Source organism: Callionymus lyra, chromosome 9 (genome assembly GCF_982586985.1).
Source record: "Callionymus lyra chromosome 9, fCalLyr1.hap1.1, whole genome shotgun sequence".
Classification (NCBI taxonomy): Eukaryota; Metazoa; Chordata; class Actinopteri; order Syngnathiformes; family Callionymidae; genus Callionymus; species Callionymus lyra.
In genome coordinates, this window is record NC_141826.1 from 8,997,008 (window position 1) to 9,018,942 (window position 21,935).

Genomic DNA, 21,935 nt, shown 5'->3' on the forward strand with positions numbered 1-21,935 from the left:
TCACACAAAAGCAATGTACAGAACCTTTAAGGGCACTTTAAAACACCTTTTATACATTAAGTAAAGGTGGAAAATCATGACTTTGCTGCACTGTTAGCAACCAGTCAGTCTTGTTCCTGGCATCTGCACACAAAGCATTTTTATTGGTAATTATTAAATACTTTTTCTTGTGGCCTTTGGTTCACAATGTGCACTGTGGTTTTGTTGATTCATAATAAAAATAAAATGCCTTTTAAGTTCGGGCCCAGCCACTGACACTCTTCTCGTTTGGACAGTGAAATGCGTCCCAAACTGAACTTTTATCCTCAATTCTGGCGCCACATCACACATTTTCTCAGAACTTATTTTCTATTGTTCACAGTTTCCTCCCTCGCCTCATAATCTCTTCTCTTGCTTCCCTTTTCTCCTCCCAAAACTTTACTTTTTTTTTTTTATTATTTAACGTTTCTATACTGTGGTTAAAGTTTTGCCTGAGTAATTTCCCATTACAGGATAAGAGCTCAAATGGAAAAGTACTGAGTTCTAAATTGTTCTGGATGCGACACCACAAAGTGTAATGTTGGCTTTGTGGCCGACAGACATATTTGTGGGTTTTTTCTCATGCTTTAACTTATTTGCAAATACATATACGAGTTTACATGTGTTTTCATTTTACAAACGATTTAACACGAACCATCAATTAGCATCAATCATCTAGGTGGTCATAATATACATCAAATGTTTCAGATAAATAGTGGATTATATGAAATTTAATACTTAAAGCGGTGCATTATTTTGCATTTCCCTTCATGTTAATGAATCAACTTAACTAGCTAAGAATGGACTAGTTTTTCAAATGGTTTGCTGCTAGTTGGACATTGATGTTCTGTGATGATATAGTCGACTGTAGCCATCATCACGGCTTTATTGCTTCCTGACCTTTTAAGGAAAACATCTCAAATTTTTCTTTACCGTTTTCAAACCATACATATGTGAAATATAATAAGTTACTATACAGCTGATCCTGAAAGCCACACAGCCCTTTTACTAGGTTATTTACAGAAAAAAGTCAGGAAATAAATAACACTATTTATGAAATTAATAAAAACCTTATGTATAATAAGTATTCTTGATACGTATTAAATACAAGCACACGTTTTCACGCACTCTTAGTACATTAGGTCCATGTTCTTCATTTTTATTTTGATACTCTTAAAAAATAAGTTAACCCCTTAAAAGGTGTCGTCCTATATTTTCATCATGCACTGTATATAAAAAACAAAAAAAGCTAAACGTGTCTCTCGTATTGTTGAGAGGACCCAGGCCGAATGTGGAGGCGGCCATACCTGGACTAGAGGGTCAGCACTGTCGACTCTGAGACTCAAAGCAGATCAAAAGACACCAGCTGACAGAATCCCTTTAACATCCGTGAGCCGAGAAAAGAGTCGGTGGCACTTTAGCGGTGATGGACATTAAAGTCGACTTCTCACTTTCTCTCTTTGAAGACTTTTATTCCCCGCACCTGAGATTCATCAGCGCTTACCATCCTTTGAGTCGTACGAAATTAAGCGGACTCAGGGAAAAGAAGTCCCTCCTCGGACTGAGCAATAGTTTGAATGGGGATGGCGTTTGCAGTGATCCATTAAACCAAACGCACTTCCCTTGATAAAACTCATTATGCTTGTGTGTGTAGGAGTGGGTTTGTGTTGTGTGGTTTGTCTGTGTGTGTTTATGAGTGTGGGTTTTTTTGTGCGTAGACAGCTTCGTGGGATAAAGGGGCCTATCATTAAAAAATCATTTGTGCTTGTTAGCAGTTTGACAGGCAAAGTATAGAGCGCGGTATTATGCTGGTTGACTTCCCCTCCCCCCACTGCGTAATTTGGAGAAGAATTTAAAGCAGTCACAAAACGTGGGCTGATTGTGTTCATTTTTCTAAACAGTTTTTCTTGCAGGCCACACTTGGACAACCCATATTTATCTTTGCATACAGCGGTGCTTCTGACCGTTTGCTGATAGTGTACAACAAGTAAGCTGATTTGCTCTCGGTATAAAATGGTCTGAAATCGACAAATTATTACTGAAAGAAGCATTTGATGAAACATTGTTCAGGATAATAACTGGCGGTGTAATTCAAGCAAACGGTTTTGAACTTTATTAAAGGCAATGAAAAACAGAAACTTTTTTGTGCAAGTTTATTAATTCAAACCACTGATTTTACACTTGTTAACTGGCAATAATGTTGATTTAAGTGTCTCTTAAATGGATTATTGTACTCCTCAGTATGTGTCTGTTTGCACAAACTCTATTTTCATTGAAATATTTACATTAAAAAATGTGCTTAAGCCCACTGAAAACGCTTTGTTTTTCCTGGAGATTAAATCTCTTGTTTACGATAACCAGGCCCACGATGCTGTGATTGGTCAAACATTGAGGATTATCACCGCGCGTCATCAATCCCAAAGGTTTCCATCACGACTCGGATTACACCTGACTGGAGGAGGAGTGAAGCCATTATTAACTCATCTTGGACTCTGCTCTCGTAACCTCTCGTTTGCTGAGATTTCAGACGGGTGAGAACTTTATAAAGTAATAACTTGAAAACATAGTTATCATGAGGAAGACTTCAACATTTGAAACGAGTGAGTAAGTCAAGAAAAGTTTCATATTACTTTCCCTAAGGGAAATAAGGGAATAATTATTTTAAATATACGTGCATACATAATCAGTTTAAGTTGAAACTTTGCATTGGTGTTTGGAAACTACCTCAGGGGCTAACTATATCTTTTTTTTATTCAGCACAAATATTTTCAGTTAAACTTTCTGTTCTTGTCCTAATGACTAATGATGGAGGTTCACTAATAATGTCGAAAAATATTTGACCTATGGAAGCCAAACTGCTCCGTCCTCATTATTACATTCATGCATTAAATTCATAATTATTTGCGCGGTACTTCTTTTTTTCTTTTTTATATCCCTTACAAAATATATGTTTAAATGGTTGGAATAACTACTACTTCTACTACAAGCAAACATTACTTTAAAAAAATGTACCTGTTTATTGCTCAAGTGCTAACAGCCAAACATGACTCATCTATTTCAGTGGATCACATGTACTGGTATTTCTGGCTACAATCACTTGAACAACTCACCGATCAAAATCTCACAAACTGCATCTTTTGACTTAAATAAGAGCCTCATAAAGATGAATCGCAGTGTATTTTATTCAAATTCCCTGTTGGCAAAGCCTTTAAAAGTATTTTAATCAATAATCTTCAGTTGACTAAAATTGAAAGTATTAAGCATTATTTCTGTTACTTATCAGATCAGGAACAAGGAAAAAAACACTCTAAACTCGGGGCTGTTTCAACCGCAGCTGGTATAATTTCATCTGCGAAAACAATGAAACCCTGGAGCAACTAGACTGCACTCCTAACCCTTTAAACTTACAAAATGATCATTGAAATGCCAAAACCAAAAGATAAGCGCAAAGTTTTTTATTAAGGTTTGCAACTATGGAAACTTGGAAAAGTATTGATTGTCCTTTTCATCTTATTTTGTGTCTCACTATTTTCTTTCCTCTCACTTTATTCTCTATCAAACATTATCATCTATCGAGACTTCCATCTTTCACCCTGTTTGTCCAGAAAAAAAAAGCATTTTGTCACTGTAGAATTCTGTTTTAGCATGTACCCAGAACAGATATGTGAGACAACTGCAATACTTTGAATGGAAATTAATGAATTCATGAACGTGGAACGAGTCTGTGACTGAAATTACTCTCTAGCAGGAAAGTCGACGCCTTTTCCAGATTGTGCGAAGATGAAAAAGAAAATCACGACTGTGAAGTTCACAGAGGCCGACAAAAATGTGCAGAGAAATTGAGAAGAGGATGGAAAAATTTAGAAACAAGAATGATGAAATGTATGATGAGAGAGACGATGGTGAAGAAATAAAGTTCCAGCGTGTAATAAAGTGCTGTTTTAAAAGTACTTGGGTGCAATATAACAATATTTAAAGCCAAGCACCTTGTGTGTCATGTGTCTTCTGACATGTTTCTGTTTGCAAGTAAGAAGAGAGAATGTGAATCACACATTTCGTGATAACACACAAACCTGATGCACCACCGGGGAATATTGAAAAATCTTTGCAAATGAGGGTTGCCATGGCAATGATTAGGCACGTAGACAATGTGAACAAGAGAAGGAGTAAAATCTTGCTTATTAGTGTAAAAAAAAAAAAATTCTTTCATCTACAGTTCAATTTATTCATCCATTTGCTTCCTTCCATGTGTTTTCACCACCATTATGGAACTCTGTATTTAATGATAAGGTTAATGAAGGTCAGAGATTCCTAAGCTTTAACAGACAAATACAGGAAGTAAAATGTTCATTTTATTAAATGTGTTGTTAAATATAAATGGCTTTTTTTTATGGCTTTACCTATGAACGATCCACTTTCCTGGAGTCAACCCTGAAATTAAATCTAAATGGCAAAATCATTTAGTTTTGTTTAAACGATAATTATAAAACAAGGAACATTGATTACTATATGATAAAGATATTTTAAAATCAAATTATATGTACCCTATGAAAATGTAAATCGCGGAATATCATTGATAGATGGTTTTATAGATTAACGTGTCCTCTTTTAAGCTCATTGTTCCACCTCTCTAATTTCTCCTCCACTTTTTTGTCACACCCACTACAAAACACTATATCATCGCAAACGATCATCATCTATGGAGTGGAGCGATATGTCGATGAATGAATGGATGGATTTTTGCATGATTGATAGATGGATGAATGGATTATGGACGATGGATGGATTGGTGGAGACATGTATGGATTTTTGGATAATAGATGGATGGATGGATGGATGGATGGATGAGTGGTTTGACAATGAATTTGTGGGTGGAGTGATTTGTGGTTGGATGAAATAATAGATAGATGGATAAATGGGTTTAAGATTGATGGATAAAGGGATGGATGGTTGGGTAGATAGCTGATGGCTTTGTGGATGGATGGATAAAGGAATGGATGGATGGTTGGGTAGCTAGCTAATGGATGGATGGATGAATGGTTGAATGGATGGATGGTTGGATGGATGGAGGGAGGGAGGGAGGGAGGGAGGGAGGGAGGGAGGGAGGGAGGGAGGGAGGGAGGGATCGATGGATGGAGGGATGGATGAGTGGGCGGACGGACGGACGGACGGATGGATGGATTATTGGGTAGATAGCTGATGGATGGTTGGGAAGATAGCTGATGGATTTGTGGATGGAGGGATGAATTGTCGTCTGGACTGATAGAGATGTGGATAGGTAGAGGGACGCAGGGATGGAAGTATTTTTGGATGGATGGATTTGTGGACGGAGGGATGGGTTGATTTGTTGACAAATGGATGAAATTTTGGATAGGGGGATGGGTGGATTGACAGATGGTTGGTTGGATGGATGGATGGGTCAGTGGATGGATGAATAGATGAAAGGATGGATGGGTTGATTGGTGGATTAATGGATGGAATAAAGGATGATGGATTTAATTGATGAAGGGAAGGATACATTTGTGGACCGATGGAGATGTGGATGGGTGGATGGATGGGTGAATGGATGGATGGACAGATGGATGGATTTATTGACAGATCAAGATAAGAATCGGTGGTTGGATGAACCTGACTGAGGGTTGGAAGGATTGTATATCCAAACAAAGTCTTGTAAAATATAGCAGAAGGCAGTAACTTCTAATTGTGTTCTCAATGTCAATGGATAACATGGTGCAGCTTCAGCCTCCTGTTGGAGCACAAGAGGTGTTCCACTGCTGCAGCGCCACATTTCTCGGTGACACCACCTCCTCCAGGGTGCACGGCACGGTGTCATGTCCTGTCATGTTGTGTCCAGCTCTAACTGCTGTCCACTGTGCAGGGCACACATTTTATAGAAAAGACGACGTAGAGATTGAAAAGAGCGCTATGTTGATCAAGTTGGCTTTAAATATATATTTTTTGGTTGTGATGGAAAATGTAACTTTGTCACTGACAGCACACTGATTGAAATAAAGGACACACATACAAACACTATCAGTATTCGCCCACCAGGGTGATTGAATCACACTCTCCACTTCTTTCTTTTTTTTTTCTTTTCTTGGTTTCATCACAAACATTTCAAGCAAGGCTCTCATTGAATCCTGACATGCCCATTAAGATAACATGAATGTGGCAGTGTTTCAAGTAATAGTATCCGTGGAAAGGCTTTGTTTACTTTGCTTTGTAGATGCCAAGATAAAACATATTAATCTTGACAACATCTGTTGAAACAAAACGTTTTTGCCTTCAATACTGGCAAATATGAGCCAGAAAATAATCTCTTTCTTTCAGGGACGGAGCGTTTTATCTGATGGTTTCAAGGATGATGACAAAGATAGCGGCACGTGGGGGAGCATCGGAGCATCTCAGGGTAAAAAAAAAAAATCAGATTTAAACTGGTAATTACTTGATCGTCTCTGAATTCGTTAATTTAGATAATCCTACTTTACAAGAGCAATTGGTGAAAAAATAACAGCACATATCACGTTCTGTCGACTTCCATGCTGTATAAAGAACTAAAATTAACAATACACTAATTGATTTACTTTTATAAATGTTTCTTTTTCCGAGTCAGTAAGATAAATTAAGTTAATTCATGAACAAGAGCAGCGAAAACAGTCAAAATATATTATAATTCCTCAGATCTGAAAACAATACCTTAAATAAAAACATTTAAAAATGCAATTTAAAGTGCCTGACCTGGACGTAAATGAATTTAAATAATTAACAGGATAATAAGGATTTGAACCCAAATCTTTTAAAAGACAATAAACCCCTAAGCTATATTAGAAGTATATATAGGTAAGTATACAGCGTTCTCATGATATTTTTTTCCGTGTGGAAAAGGGAAATTAAGGATTCGTGGCTTAAGAGGGAAATGTTATGTCATTATTTTTATGAAAGCATCTTCATAACAAATAGTGTTTGTTAAATATGATTGTAACACATCTTTTTTTATATCATACATATTTTAACGACTTATGTCAGAGACATTATTCCCATACACTACTATTTTAAAGTATTAGTCAAAGTTACAGTACTTTAAGGTAGTTTGATGCCATTCATCAGTCTTTATGATTCAATAGTAAATACAAGTCAGAATCCTTTGCCAGCATGTGCCATGAAGCTGCAGTTTTAACTGCAAAAATATATATTTTATTTGTGACTTTTTGCTTTATTTGAACTAACACTTTTTAATATATTCTGTTTGTTGCATTCACTTGTTCGTCTAAATCCTTTGCACGCAACTAATCGCATACTCCCATAATCCCCTGTTTCACCTGACATGATTGCCACGATATAAACAAAATAAAAATACTTTTAAAAAGACAATTGTCAATTGTCAGCCGTATTATATTTTGTGATTCTATTGATTAAATTATCGATTATTTACATTCATATATAATATCATAGATTCAATTCGAATTTAATGATTTTGTATGTCATGTAAATCACTATTTATTATTATTATTATTATTATTATTAATTATAAATACTAGAATAGACACTTGTGTATTCTTTTTTCATCATAAATTTAAACTATTTTTTCATCTACTGCTTGTTGCTATCCATCCATCCCCCCATAAACCTAAATCCTTTTCACACAACTAATCACACAATCCCATAATCCCTTGTTTCACCTGACATGATGACCCACAATATCAAGTGTCTATTTTAATCAATACATTTCAATCAATTGTTAACCCTGTATTAAGAAAGAAACAACACAGTCACAATATATATTTGAACACACATTTTTTTTGTTTTTTATTTATTTGCAAATGAAAAATTTAATCTATAATGTTTTAACTAAAATCAAAAGTGAATCATCGTTGCTTGAATCTAAAACAAATATTTATATTCTTTGGTAACATTTTGTTTTGTTTTTTATATTTATATATATATATATATAATTTAAAGCTCAGTCTTTTTTCATTGGTTTGAAATAATTTATCTAAGTGTTTTGATATTTGTTATATATTTATAAATAATAATACAAGATTAAAAAGTAGACAGACATCTTTCGATTGTTCCTAGCATCCATCCCCTCCTACACCTTAATCTTTTTTCGCACAACTAATCACACACTCCCATAATCCCTTGTTTCACCAGAAATGATGGCCATAATATCAAGTGCCTCTTATAGAGATCGCCCGCAGGTATGTTGTGTACTCTGTTATTATTACAAATCCCAAAATACTGTGTTTGTTGTCTGGCGTTTTAAACGGAAGTGAAAGTGTCTCAGGGTTTTGAATTGTGCGAGATTGTGTTCCACAGTTATTGGTTCGGTCCGAGATTTTGGACCAGGATCTCAGTTTGACAACTATTGACTTTACGCTTTAATAACTGGTGATAAACACTTACTGCCATCGTCTGAATGGACCACAACGTGCTATTATCTGCACAATGCATCACCATAACACCACTCAACACAACATGTTTTGTAACATACTTTTCAGCAGCCAGAGCACTTTTACAACTAAATATATATTTTGTTGCTGAGGAAGATGTTTAATTACAGCCCAGGAAGGATCTGAGTCAACCAAAGGGGGTGAAAAAAAAGGAGGAAAACACTTGATAACAGTGACATTTACAATCTGCCTCATTTATCAAAAGCTGCCAAAGCAGAGTCAAAGAGGGTCATTACATCGTAAACATAGATTAAGTCAACTCGCACAAAAAACCCACACTGCATTGTGTGATAAACGATTTGGAGCTGGAGAAAATTGCACATGTCAGCATGTATTTCCCAAGACTCTGTCAATTAATGTCCTTGTTTTTTTTTTTTTCCCACTAAACTTTGTGTGTGTTGGTGTTTGATAAAACCACCTTTACTTCACATTAAATTGACTTTGACCAAAATCGCTAGGAGGAGAAAACGATTGTCGTAACTTCTGATTGACTGAACTTGTGATTTTGAAAAAATAATTCATTTTCTACTCACCCTTATGTCGAGTAAGATTTTTTTTTCCAGAGTAATCCGTTATTTAGAGTTACAGTATGTATGTTCATTTTCATGTAGCGACTAGCCTTCAGCTGTTGTCACCTTCATTTTCGTCCAAAAAGACACTCAAAATACACAAAAAAAACTATCCAAATTCCTCCATACTTCTCGTCTGAAACATTCATCCTGTATTGAAGCCTCACCATGAGAAATTGTTTCAAAAGATTTTTAACAATTCTGTATTTTAAGCCTTTTATTAGCGAAAGCTAACAGGCCATCAGCGTAATTCTTGACACACAAAATGTCTGAATGTTGAGTTTTTTACTTACAATTCCCCATGTCGACACTTAAATATTAAAAGGGACATTACAGTCGAGCACCACGGAGATATTTGGATGTTTTTAAGTACGTCTTTTTGGACGAAGACGAAGACCATGCATTAAAATGGACAATGAATAATACTGTAAAAAAGGTACAAATTACGCTGGTAATTGTCGAATATTAGTGCAATTTAAATTTCTGGTGAAACCATCACTTAAAATAAATTGTAATAATTATAAAAAGAGGTTGTTAAAGAGATGGGTGACTGTCAGACAGAGGTTAGGAGGCAGCTTTCACACACATTTTTGATCAGTAAGTACGATTTAGGTACGGAATAAAATGACAGCAAGTAGCAAAACGCTAAATTATTCATATTCATATTCATATCCAAATATGAAAACACTTTGTTGATTTATTTCAGGTGTTTCTCTTGAAAAGTCATCCTTTTATTTTACATTCCTCAAACAAATTGCTAAGGCCACTTCAGAGGTGCCACTTCTGATGTACTTTCCTGCGACTGACTGAGTGTTAAATTGATCTCTCGTGGCACTGATCTTTTGTTTTGATTGCCTTCCCCAGAAGTTTGCACAAGTTAGTTAGTGGTATCAGACTGACAGCACCAGATTGTGTCTGCGTTTAACACGGTAAATTCTCCACGTACAGCCACAATATTGAAGCGAAAACAACCCGCCGAACACGAACGCAAGTCCAGATGTTACCAGCTGAGTGGAATCCACATTTAAAGACCTCCTCGCACACATAGGAGCCCCGCGTCCCACAAGTGCAGTTTTCTCTCAATATGAAAAACAAATATGGTGATGGGATGAGTGTGTTGCATATTGGAGGAGTAGAGGGAGCCCCAGGATATTCTTCAGCGACTACTTTTACTCTATCGCCGGAACAACGGGACGCTTTTGAGTGTCGGCAGCTGGCGGAGGAGCCGAACGCCAGCGAGAAGACAAAGAGAAAGAGAGGAGGGATTGTATTTAATCTCAGCGCCATTTATTTTTAATAGCACCCAGCTGCTCCACTCTCTGTTTGATCGCCGGCAGTCCAGGTCGACTAGTAACCAACAGAATGTCGACGGGAAATACAGTCTGCGTGAGTTATGTCATGCCTGACTCTAGTTGTGATTGAACTTTTATGGATGGCGTGAAGCCCTGCACGGACTACAATAAGGGCTCAGGTCGTATTAGCTGATCAATCACACTGCAGGTTAGGATTTATGATCTTGTTTTGAAGGATGACGACTTGTTTAATACATTGCTTCGTTGCTCTTTAATTAGGAACAAAACAAAACATCAAAATATCATATTTCAACACTTTTGTTTTGGTGTTGATATTTTTGCAAATGATTAATAAGTTCTGACTGAAATAACTACTTTAGTTAATTGTCATTATTATGAGTGAATTACCGCGGATTGTTATATTAATATGCAAGTCTGTCTGTGAGCAAAGAAATAACAATTTAATTAAAAAGTCATTATTTAAAGAAATGCTGGCGATCAGTATTATATTTTGTGATTATATTTAATTATTGATATTTATGATATACATTATTATTAATTAAATTAAAAAGTCATGTTTCCTCCATTGATTTTCCACGTGATTTTAAATATTAAAACAATAATTTTCAAGACATGTAGCTGATCTCTATTATAGTTTGTGTTTTTATATGCGTTTTAATCATTAAAAAAATATATATATATATATTTAATCATTAGAATAAATTAAAAACTCAAGATATTTGGTTGAGATAGTATTATTTTTATTATTATTATGATTGATTTACTTATTATTGTTATTATTTCGTATTATCATGTTCATGATCTGTTCATTGCTTTAATCTTCTGAGATCCCACCATTTATTTTCCCGAAACAAACTCTAAATTACAAAGAACAGTGTGTAAGAAAGATGACATTGTAACACTGTGTGTTTCTGACAAAAAAAAGGAAAAATGGACAACAAACACCTTTTAATGAAATTTGGTGCGAGAGGAGTTCACAAAGTAAACATATCCATCTTATTTAGCAGCAAATTGAAATTGTCAAGGACTTTATAAATCACGTTTATGTATAGTCTGTTCGGTTTTCGTGGGCAATGTCAAATAGCTGGCGGGAAACTGCTCCGGGGAGCTTCGAGACTCAAATTTCATTTTATACAAACACGTTTGCTGAAGAGTTTTCAGTGAGTCATAAATTAAAAATGATTGGATTAAGGGGAAATAATCTGATAAGGAGCTCTAAGGTATTGACTTGTTATTGTGTCAGTATTCTAATACTACTTCATTGATCTGCTAACTAACATCAACAATTTCATTGAAACACTCAAGCTTGATCATTAGTGAGAATCTCAGAGATGAGCTTCTGGTCCTGCTTATCAATCTTGGCTTAAATCTGCCCCTTTGATCTCGCTTTGGATCAGCTGAAGTCAGATCAAAAGCGTGACGTGTCGACGCCTACACTAGCGTGCTCGCGGAGCATATTAAGACAGGACAAAAGGTGAATGACAACTTAATGAAAACAGGTTTTTTTGATCAACATAGAACTCAAAAGGGTCAAAATGAATCGAAGGAATTTCAAGACTGATACAAATACAAAGAGAACGTGTCTCAAATGTAACATCATATGTAAAATATAATGGCATAAATAAAACCTCTACAAAAGCACTCAAAGAGAGCAGACCTCTGCCAAGAAACTTATTTTATATGTCATAGAATTAATTTAATTACAATAGTGAATGAAACCCATGCTGGGCTTGGGAATGTCACATTTCTTAGCCCTGCAGTCAAAATAGTACAAATAACTGACAAATCCTTGCAACGTTATTCATCAGTTCAAGAAGAAGTAGATGTTTTGTGTTTGCTTGTTTGGTTAAGATTTGTGTGGCAAGATAGAGGCGGTGATTTAAGCACTATCAAGTCACCAAGGCACACTGTCGCCTGGCAACTACAGTTGAGAAAAGGGAAATAGCAAAAAGGGGGGATTCCATTATTAATACCTGTAATCTGTGAGCGCTAACACAACATTTGATTTTAAACCCTGTGACTTCATAAACGCGTTGGAAATGGTTGGAGCTAGCGTTGCTCAAATCTTTGGGGCGGCTTCTTCAAGCTTTCGGGGACCGAGGTGTCGAGCAAATGTGTGACAAGACCATGAAATCAACAATCGTGGAACAGCGAGGGTGAATGAATGAGAGAACCAAACATATGTGGAACAAAAAATAAATCCACAGAAGGGGACATGAAGAAGTGAGAGTATGGACTTTCCTAGACATACGGAGAGCAAATAAGTAGGACTAGTGGCAGGCGGGTGGGCGGAGGGTTCTCTGTGTGGCTCCTGGCCCACAGGGGGCCAAAGACACAGTAGACAATAGGAACTCGGTTAGATTTCGGGAAAAAAAAATGGAGAGAGAAGCTTCTCCAGACTACAGTGGTTGAAATATGTCCCGCTGTCGGGAGATGAACCTGCAGGGATGAAGAACCACGAGATACTCTGATCAGAGGCTAGGAAAAAAAAAAGGAGGTGGCAGAAGTTATGCATGTCTGTCAGATTCACAGGAGGGACTCCTTCCACTATATATGCATCCCCTAACTAACCGTCTGAGAAAGAAAATCGGTCGAAGAAGTCTTGTTTTCAATAATGTATTTGTTTTATTATGTCAATGGGGGGGGCTCCGCTATACTTGGACTCTCTTCGGAATACTCGCATATGTTGCTCTGCTGTGTTAAATAGTGAACAGTCGTAATGAGTTTTCCACACTGTTGCATGTTATGGTGAGGAAATAATGTGTTATTTGGCTGTGCTTATCCAGCCTGACTAGGTAATAACTGTGTAATGGGGAAACAGTGGAGTGGAGAGCCAATGAAAGCGGGGGGTCTGCAAAAATAAACAGTCTAATTTGATTTAACAAATAACACCAGAGGAACCAAAGTGAGAAACAGAACAAAGTGTTACCGTCTTTGAGGGGAATGTGTTTTGGTTGTGATTGTCAAGCAGTTCAACCTGATCTGACGCACCTCAGTGTTTTTTTGAGTTAGGAATCATAGGAAATCATCAGGATACATTAGGAGAGAACTTCCTAGGTGTGTCCCATGAGGTCACAAGGAGGTTAGGTGTGATGACACTGTTATGGTAAAGGAGACTATAGGTTTTAATCTTTGGCGGACCGTCAGGGCCATTAAGGGATTCTCTGCCGGCCTAAACGGACTCCGAAAAATCTATTGAGTAACACTATAGAATAACTGTCCGTTATAAGTAAGTAAGTCATTTTTATTTGTATAGCGCTTTTCCAGTCCAGGGTCACAAAGCGCTTAAACAATCAAAACAATATTCAATAAAGTATATACTTTAAAGGTCAAGATAAAACTGATAACACAACAGGAGTTCCAGAAAATCAAGGAAAAGCCTGAACAAATTAAAGTCATTTATAACTTGTTAACTAACAGCTTGTAAGTTATCTATTGGCTATGTATAATGCACAGCTATAAAGTGAGTTTTAACTAGGGTTTTATAACCTGTTACTGTTTATTAATGCTCTGTTAAATTTCTTTAAGGTACAGTTATAAATAATGAACAAACTGTTAACAAATACTTTACAAGCCAATACTAACTATATCAAATAATAGTTTACAAATTATCTCTTAACAATTAAGTGTTACCAGCGTTACCATATGTTGTAATTTATGTCTTATTATCCACAGATTGTTGTGCTGTTTCTGGTGTGTAATAAGATGATAGAGATTTTATCCAATCATGTTTCAGCTTGCTAGTTATGTCACTGACATAACGTGTTGATTTAGTTTTATTATTTAGTTTTGAACTTAAGTAGTCTAGTTTGTACTAGTCGTCTTGACTACTTGAAAATGTTGTTACATTGATTATCAATTGAGAAAAAATGAAATCTGCACCTCTGACTATGAGTTAAACATACTGCTTAAGTGAAATGTATATTCGGAATTTTCAAAAGGGCCTCGTTTAAAACTGTGGTTATGAACAAGTTGTTCTTTTGGGTCGCTGTTACTGAGAGTGACGGAGAATGATTGACTTTGTCTACTTGGGTGGATTTAAGGCAGTGAAATCATCTGCTTGTCGTCATGATTTCTCGAGCTCGCCAAAATGTAATCGTCTGTGACTGGACAGCCCCTTAAAAATTGGAAAATATCCGGGTAATAAGGGATGTATGGTCATCCCAATTTTACTACTTTACAACTCAAAATTACGAGTTACAATAGTATAAAAGTACGTGCTAGTTCAACTAGCAGTCAAAAGTCTTGCAATGACGATACATTTTTGCGTCGACTGAAAGAATCAGAGAAGAAGAGTTATTGAATGTTAGATTAACTTGGGAAACATGAAATATAAAGTTAATTTAATTACAATAAAGTAGACTTTTTTTAGGACCAGCAGAATCCAGACTGCTGGCCGCTGTGAATAGAAATAGGAAAATGCACTAAACAATCAGTGTGTAATCAGTAGGCTAGCTAGAGGCTCTTACATAAACTAAAATGTAAGTGTCCTGTGGTTCTAAAAGCACTTTGATAGCGTCACACAAAAATTCTAAATATAAACCATGGCTGAAGGAGAACTGATAGATTCGGTTATGTATACTGAAATAATTACTAATGGATGTGAAGTGCACGGATACACTGACAAGAGAAAACATGAGGGTCTCCTTGAGAAAAGAAAGAAGAAGGGATTTTATTTTTTAGGTGAGCAGGCAACGTGTAGGTGATCCATGTTTGTCAGTGCAAGAATTGTATTTGTTATATCTTTTGACATTTTTCGTCATTAGTAATGAATCAATGGCAACATAACAAAATGTCAAAAATGCTATAACTGTTTCGTTATCGCTTCATTGGTGTCTTATATATATAAAAAAAGCAGATTTAATGACGACTTGTTTTTATTATTTGCTTTTTTGGCTCTTTAATTTAGAACAAAACAAAACGTCTAAATATAATATTTCAATCTTTTTTTTTTTGCACTTGTTAAAGCTCACATATACTTTCAGTTGACTTATTAAATTGTTGTTGATTCATGTCTTTAAATCATTTTTGTTTTTTAAGATTCGGCAGATATATTGGTGACCTTAGTTTCCAACTCTTAACGGTGACTGTGAGTGAATTCATTAATTTGGAAATAAAGTGATGCTTGGACAGCTTATAAGTAAGTAAATAGTATTTATAGAGCGCTTTTCAAGACCAGGGTCACAAAGCATTTAAAAAATCAAAGAAGAAAAATAAAAAACAATAAAATATTTACTTAAAAGGTCAAGACAACACAGAGACAAACACAAAAGTCTCAGAAAATCAATGAAAAGCCTGCACGAATAAAAGTGTCTTTAGATGTTTCTTGAAGGAGTCAGTAGATCCATCAGAGGGAGAGGAAGATCTCTCTAAAGCTTAGGAGCAACAGCCTGGAAGGATTTCTCTCCTCTGGTCCTGAAGCGTGCACGAGGAACTATCAGCAGATTCTGATCCACAGACCTCAGAGCCCGAGCTGGGGTGTAAGGCTGGATCAGATCACTGATGTAAGGAGGAGTCTGACCATGAATAGCTCTGAAAGTAAGAACCAGAATTGTAAAATTGATCCTGAAAGAAACTGGCAGCTATAGAGTTTTAAGGATCGGGGAAATGTGAGTTCTCCTACTAGAGCGAGTAAGAATTCTTGCTGCAGAGACAGCTCTTTCTTGTTTAGACAAGACAATAAAGAGTTACAATAGTCTAAACGCAAAGACACGAACGCATGGATTATAAGATCCAGATCGTGTTGTGACATCATTTTCCTAAATTTAGAGATTTTTCCAAGTTGAAAGAAACAGTTTCTGGTCAGTTTTCTGCAGTGTTGTACTAGAGACATGTCTTTGTCAAATACAACACCCAAGTTTCTCAGGCTCAGTTTGACAGACTGGCTTAAGTCACCCAAGTACTGACTTAACCCTTGAACCTTATCATCAGGCGCATTAACCAGGGCTTGATACTATTACAATTTGAACTGTAAAGTGTCTTGAGATACCCCTGTTATGATTTGACTTGAACTGAATTAAAGCTGGTTGTTTAACTTCTAGCAATGAGGTATAGACCTTATTTGGACACACACAAATATTACAATCAAAAGAAAACTATCCATTATAGATTTCAAAAGAAACATTTCAGTTTCAAGCTCGGTCCAAACATGAAAAATGGCTTAACTAGTCTAATTTTTCTTGATTTGTTTTTAATCACTTCATTAAAACAAACAAAACACTGTTAAAGTGATGCAATGCTTCATAAAATACATGCTATATTCAGTCTCTCTTTACATCACTGAATCACCGGAGGACTGTCTCGTTCCATTTTAAATCCACAGCTGTCATTGCTCTGCACAGCCCTGCAGGATTTCAGGATTACAGGCCAGGCGCAACAACCTCTGCAATAATTAACTGCTTTAAGCACCTTGTGATGTCACATGTCAAAAAAAAGAAAGAAGCAATAATGAGACACTGGTGGACCCCCTGCAGCTCGCCTACACAGCCTACAGGTCTGTAGACAGCCCTCTCAGCAGGACGGCTCAACATCCTGGACTCTCCCGGTTTTCTTTTTGTAAGGAAGACTCCACAGAACTAGGGAACCATCTCACCTGCACTTCTTCCCTGTTTAAAGGCCTTGACCCCCCCCCCCCCCCCCGGCCCCCCCAAGATGTTTTTGCTTTACTAAATACATCAAGATTTTGACAATGCTATCTAGCTTCTAATACAGTAAGAAAATGTTGTCGTCTACTTCTGAAATATTTGGTGAGCAGTTCTTTCACAGTGGTGCTGTATTTAAAATACTACTAATAATTAAAACAATAAAACTAGCAAATATTTTTACTTTAATGATCATTTCATCTTTGCTAGAAAAAGAAACAACAACTTGCAACATACTGCAGGTGAGACAAAAGTCAAAGCGGAAAAAATATCAAAGTAGTCTTGGAATATTTTCTTATGAGTCAGAGAAGGATGAGTCATGATGTATCCCCACACCAACCTACCCAAAAAATAAGAAAAAAAGTAAAGCCCTGGAGAGTGTAAAGGCCGCACTAAAACTAGCCAGCTATATAGAAAGAGATGGATTTTGATATAAACTTTGATGTGTTTGTCGTTGTTGGAGGAAGTGGTTACGTCCGTTTAATTTTCTCATTTCCCTGAATAAACTCTTTTCTTCTCTCATTGATTGGATGTCATCTTAAAATCAATATGTAGCGAAATTGCATGTTCATGTGCACAATTACATTAATGGGAAAAGTATCCCTGGATCTCCTTATTTACAGACGGCATAGAATCTTTAGAATCTTCTCTTATTCAACTCTCAGGCTCAACACAATATACAACTATCTTCCAAGATTACAGACTCAGGGGTGATGGTGGGAAAGTTGGGAAAAACTGTTCTGAAGTTACGCCTTAAACAGAAATTGGTATTTACATTTTCTCTGGGGCCACATGATATAATAGCACTGTTTTAAGTAAAATAAACCTAAGAAAAGAAAACAAATAGCTTAATAAACTACATTTGAAAATGAATAAATAAAATAAAATATGCATGTTTTTAAAAAAAAAAAAATACATTTACTTGGAAATTCATTTAAGTAAGAAAATAAATATTCACAAAACAGAAAAATTTGAAAAAAAAAAGAAAAAAAAAACGCAACTTGTTATATCATTGTTATATGATGTTTGGGCCATAAACGTTTTATTGTAATGTATTATTTAATTGTGTTAAATTGTGTCATTTTATAATATTTCATTTTTTTTATTTTAGTGCATTCCATTTTATAATATTGGTTTTCATAACACAGGAAATATATATTTTCTGACTCTGATTCCTATGTGTAGAAATGAACAACAACAAAAATAAGATTGTAACTAAGCTATCTGAGGCATTTCTACATTGACCTTGAGACCTAATCTTAAATTAAAAAACGATATGTATCATGATGTTATTTATCTTGGAACACAGTTGGATATAATATCTCTTAAAAAATAATGTGCACGAATGGATTAAATTGTTATTCATTTCAATATATCAACACGCGTTTGCAGAATGATCTGAAGAAAAGTATTCATCTGCTACTTCTCAAACTCTGTCCTGCACTGCTCCTCCTCCTCCCGCGGTGTCACAGTCCATATGGTGCGGCAACACTGTTGGTCTCCTGTGGCCACACTTCCCACGATGCATCTGCAGCTCTGGGCTTTGGAGGAAGCTGATAGGCTGCGAGGACTCTGGTATCGACCAGCTAGTGCCTGGTGTGAGGTCAGAATGGTGCAGCAGCCAAGTGAAGTCCAGACAATACACACTACCAAGTTTACAACCTCCACATTCCTGCCAAAGATCTTCTTCTCTCTCGTCTTTTTTTCCCTTCAATGTGCGTTTTCAAATTGCTTCAATGAAAGCACATTATTTATCTGTAAAATGAGAAAACCGAGGCCCAAACTTCTGATTCCCGCTATCTTTTTAAGGTATATTCAGATTAAATTTGATCTGTTCAAAATAATGATGTGATCTTATATAAGGCATATTAAACTCCATATTTCTGAAACTATTAAACCCGTCACTTCTTTATACGTTGACACACTGTTCTAAAATGAAAATATTTCAACAAAATACATCTCTTTCAGGCTGTATTTGTTAAGCCTGTTACCATCTGCTCATGTCCATGCAGAGAAAACACAGCTTAGCACGGATCAATCCTATCGAGTCATACTCTTTTCACTAGTCAGGGGATCAATAGTGCCTGTTTCACGTCCCTCTGCAATATCCATGCTTGCACACATACACCAGCGCAGACACACAGTTTAATGACATGCCATGGAGAGCAGACACACCCTTCAGAGATGACCTATTGGCCCGGAAGCTAACTCCTGCCACTGTAAAGGTCTGTATCAGTCTTCGACTCCGGTACATCGGCGTCTACAATGATGCAATATTTTTAAGTATGGTTTTTAGACTACATTTATTTAGTTACACGTGTTTGATTCTCATTCCTCAAACATTGACCTACTTCACAATTAGGTAATCAAAGCCGTTCGGATGACTTGGCCTTTTGGGGAACATCGGCTGAATCGCAATATCGCCACACAAGTAAACAAATACGTTGTGAATGAAAGGAGGTTTACACCTTATTTACCCCCTGAGGGGTAAATTGAGATTAAGGCTGGCGTGTGATGGGGCCTGGAGTAATTAGAGATTTAGAATCTTCCTGAGGGACAACTCAAAACATCACATGGGAAGAAGGGGAACAAACCTCATTTGATTGCGAGACGACCATTGAGCTTTGGCGCCCCTAATAAACTGAATTAAAATGGTACTTAAATTTTAAGTGCTGTCTGGTTCCCAAAACTACTTTATAAAAAACACAGAGCCCAATAAAGCTGTCTATGAAGAGCATGCGAACGCTCATTTTTTAAGCACCAGTATCTGGTCACGAAAAACTGGGTTGTATTTTTAAGATTTCCATTAAGTACACTTGAATCCGCATTAGTGCTCCAAAGACAATAGAGTTGAGTGCGAGTTAGTATTATGTCCTTGACAGACATTTTTTTTTTTTTACATGTTTCTGGTTTCTTAATAAATAGCTTCAAATTACTTGGATTCATTGCATCCCAGTAATCTCTTCTGCCTCCTCAGCCAAAAGAAAATTAACAATTTTTTGGACAGAGACGAAAAACATCCAAGGCTGAGCATATGGGTGAGGGCTGTGGTTTCCAAAGTGACCCTTTAAGGGGCAAGACAAATTAAGGGGAAGAAAAAAAAAATAAAAAATAATGCAGTTTGTTTAAAAAACATAATGAAGTATCTTTATTTGCCACTTAATTGAGAAATATTCCCCTTTAATATCTATATTTCTGATGTCTCCCTGAACATAAAAACCCTTTTTTATTTATAACAGTGCACACATTCTCTGAGGAGAATCGTTTTTATGTAATGAGTTTACTGATAATGCAGTAGTAATGTCGATTTTGAGTTCTATATGAAGGTTTTTCATGAGGAAATTGGCACTTTAATTCACATTTATCTCTATTAGATAACAGAATAAAATAGAGAAAATTTAAATTTTATAGAGTTTTGCAAAAATCATCGATGAAATTATTATTTTATATCGATTTATTTTGAATACTACGTTAAGAATTCCTCCCAAAAAACTTGGGAATCTAAGGTTTCTTGCTTAAACTTATTTTATTACGTTTTTCAACTTTCTCAATACTGATGAAAACCAATATATTTTTGTTCATAATCATGTGGAAATTGAGGCCACATGCGTTCCTTTTGCCATATATCTTATACACTTATGAGAGTATTTATTTATTTTTTTGTATACATTTTAAATCAAACTCTATTAGATTTTTCCTTGATTAGGATTTTCTCCTTTGTTTTATTTGTAAATATACTCGAGATAAAACTGACACAATTTTTTTCTACTAGGTTAAAGGTTTTATTTTATTGTTATGTTTAGATTCATTTTATCCTTTATTTTTCTTTCTTACTAACTTTGTTTTTTATTTTTCCAATAATATTTTGGCTCTTTGCTCCTCTTTTTTTTGATTGACGGCCCCTTAGTCACTTTATTTAATGTGGCCCCTGAGGAAATGTTGTCGCCCGACCCTGGTCAACAAGTGTGTTGTTTAAAAACTGAACCGGCTGAAAGGACAAGATGAGATTGAAACAAACGATAATGATAACTGTGTAGGTATCAGCGAAGCCTGGTGAGGGCTTGAGATAAACCACATGTGGCCCCGAAGGCACCGATTCCTGCACGACAACCCACCTTGTCTTGAGTACTCGTCGGTCTCGTGGTGGACCAGATCCGTCACGCAGCCCCCGTAATGCAACCTCTGCTCGTGGTCGAAGGCCTTGAGGGTCTCGCTGGAGCTGTAGGACTTCTGCGTGGGAACGCGACACTCGTCGGTGTCCAGGGACGTCGTGTTGTACTGAGATTCTTTGGAGCAGCGACTCCTCGTCAGCGAGCGCTGCCTGCGATCCTTTAGATCCATCGCTGCTGCGAGGCCGACAGGACTTGATTTGGAAGCGGCAGGACGGTGGGAGGGAGTGATGGAAAGGGCCTCCTAGTGGGCCGCCTTAATGTAAATCTCCGCTTCAGTCACCTGCAGGAAAGAGACAGAGAGGGAGACACGGCGGGAGACAGACAGAAAACAGTTAGTACAAAATGAATGTACACAGTGCCGCGACTCAATCTGCCTCACACTCCCCGGAGAGCCACTGAGGGAAAGTTGGGTAAGAGGGAGCAAAGTGAATGGACATTTGAGCAAGCAGTCAAATATACAACACATTGGAGTATCGATGCGGGATAAGTAAGGCTATTGTAGAGAGAAACGGAGCAAGCCGGTGCAGAGGTAGCCAACATCGACCCACCGGGCTGATGAAAAATGGCCAGCCAGCATTTAAATCCATGACATAACAGGACTCAAAAAGCCCCCGGTCATCCTTAACTGATGCCGGCGACGCGTGAACGCAGACACAGAGTGAAGGATAATGACAAAATGAGGAGGTTAATTAAAAAAAAAAAGAGGGACTAAAATGACAGATTATCTCGATTGGGTGAAAAGGAATCTACAAAACAGGGGAATGCAACAGGA

At 36.7% G+C, this 21,935-nt stretch overlaps 1 protein-coding gene across 11 annotated transcripts in view; it reads right to left on the minus strand.

Annotated features, from left to right (window-relative positions):
* The window catches only part of tenm2a (teneurin transmembrane protein 2a), a 215,016-nt gene extending 193,599 nt beyond the window's left edge, over window positions 1-21,417 (minus strand). For 5 of the 11 annotated variants that reach the window (XM_087798483.1, XM_087798489.1, XM_087798482.1 and 2 more), the window contains exon 1: window positions 21,107-21,416. In XM_087798483.1, coding sequence (XP_087654609.1) covers window positions 21,107-21,332 — 226 coding nt within the window. In that variant the 5' untranslated portion in view covers window positions 21,333-21,416. Of the gene's footprint in view, window positions 1-21,106 lie in introns of all 11 variants that reach the window. The other 6 variants (XM_087798487.1, XM_087798488.1, XM_087798478.1 and 3 more) reach the window with 4 other exon arrangements.
* Between the last annotated feature and the right edge of the window lie 518 nt (window positions 21,418-21,935).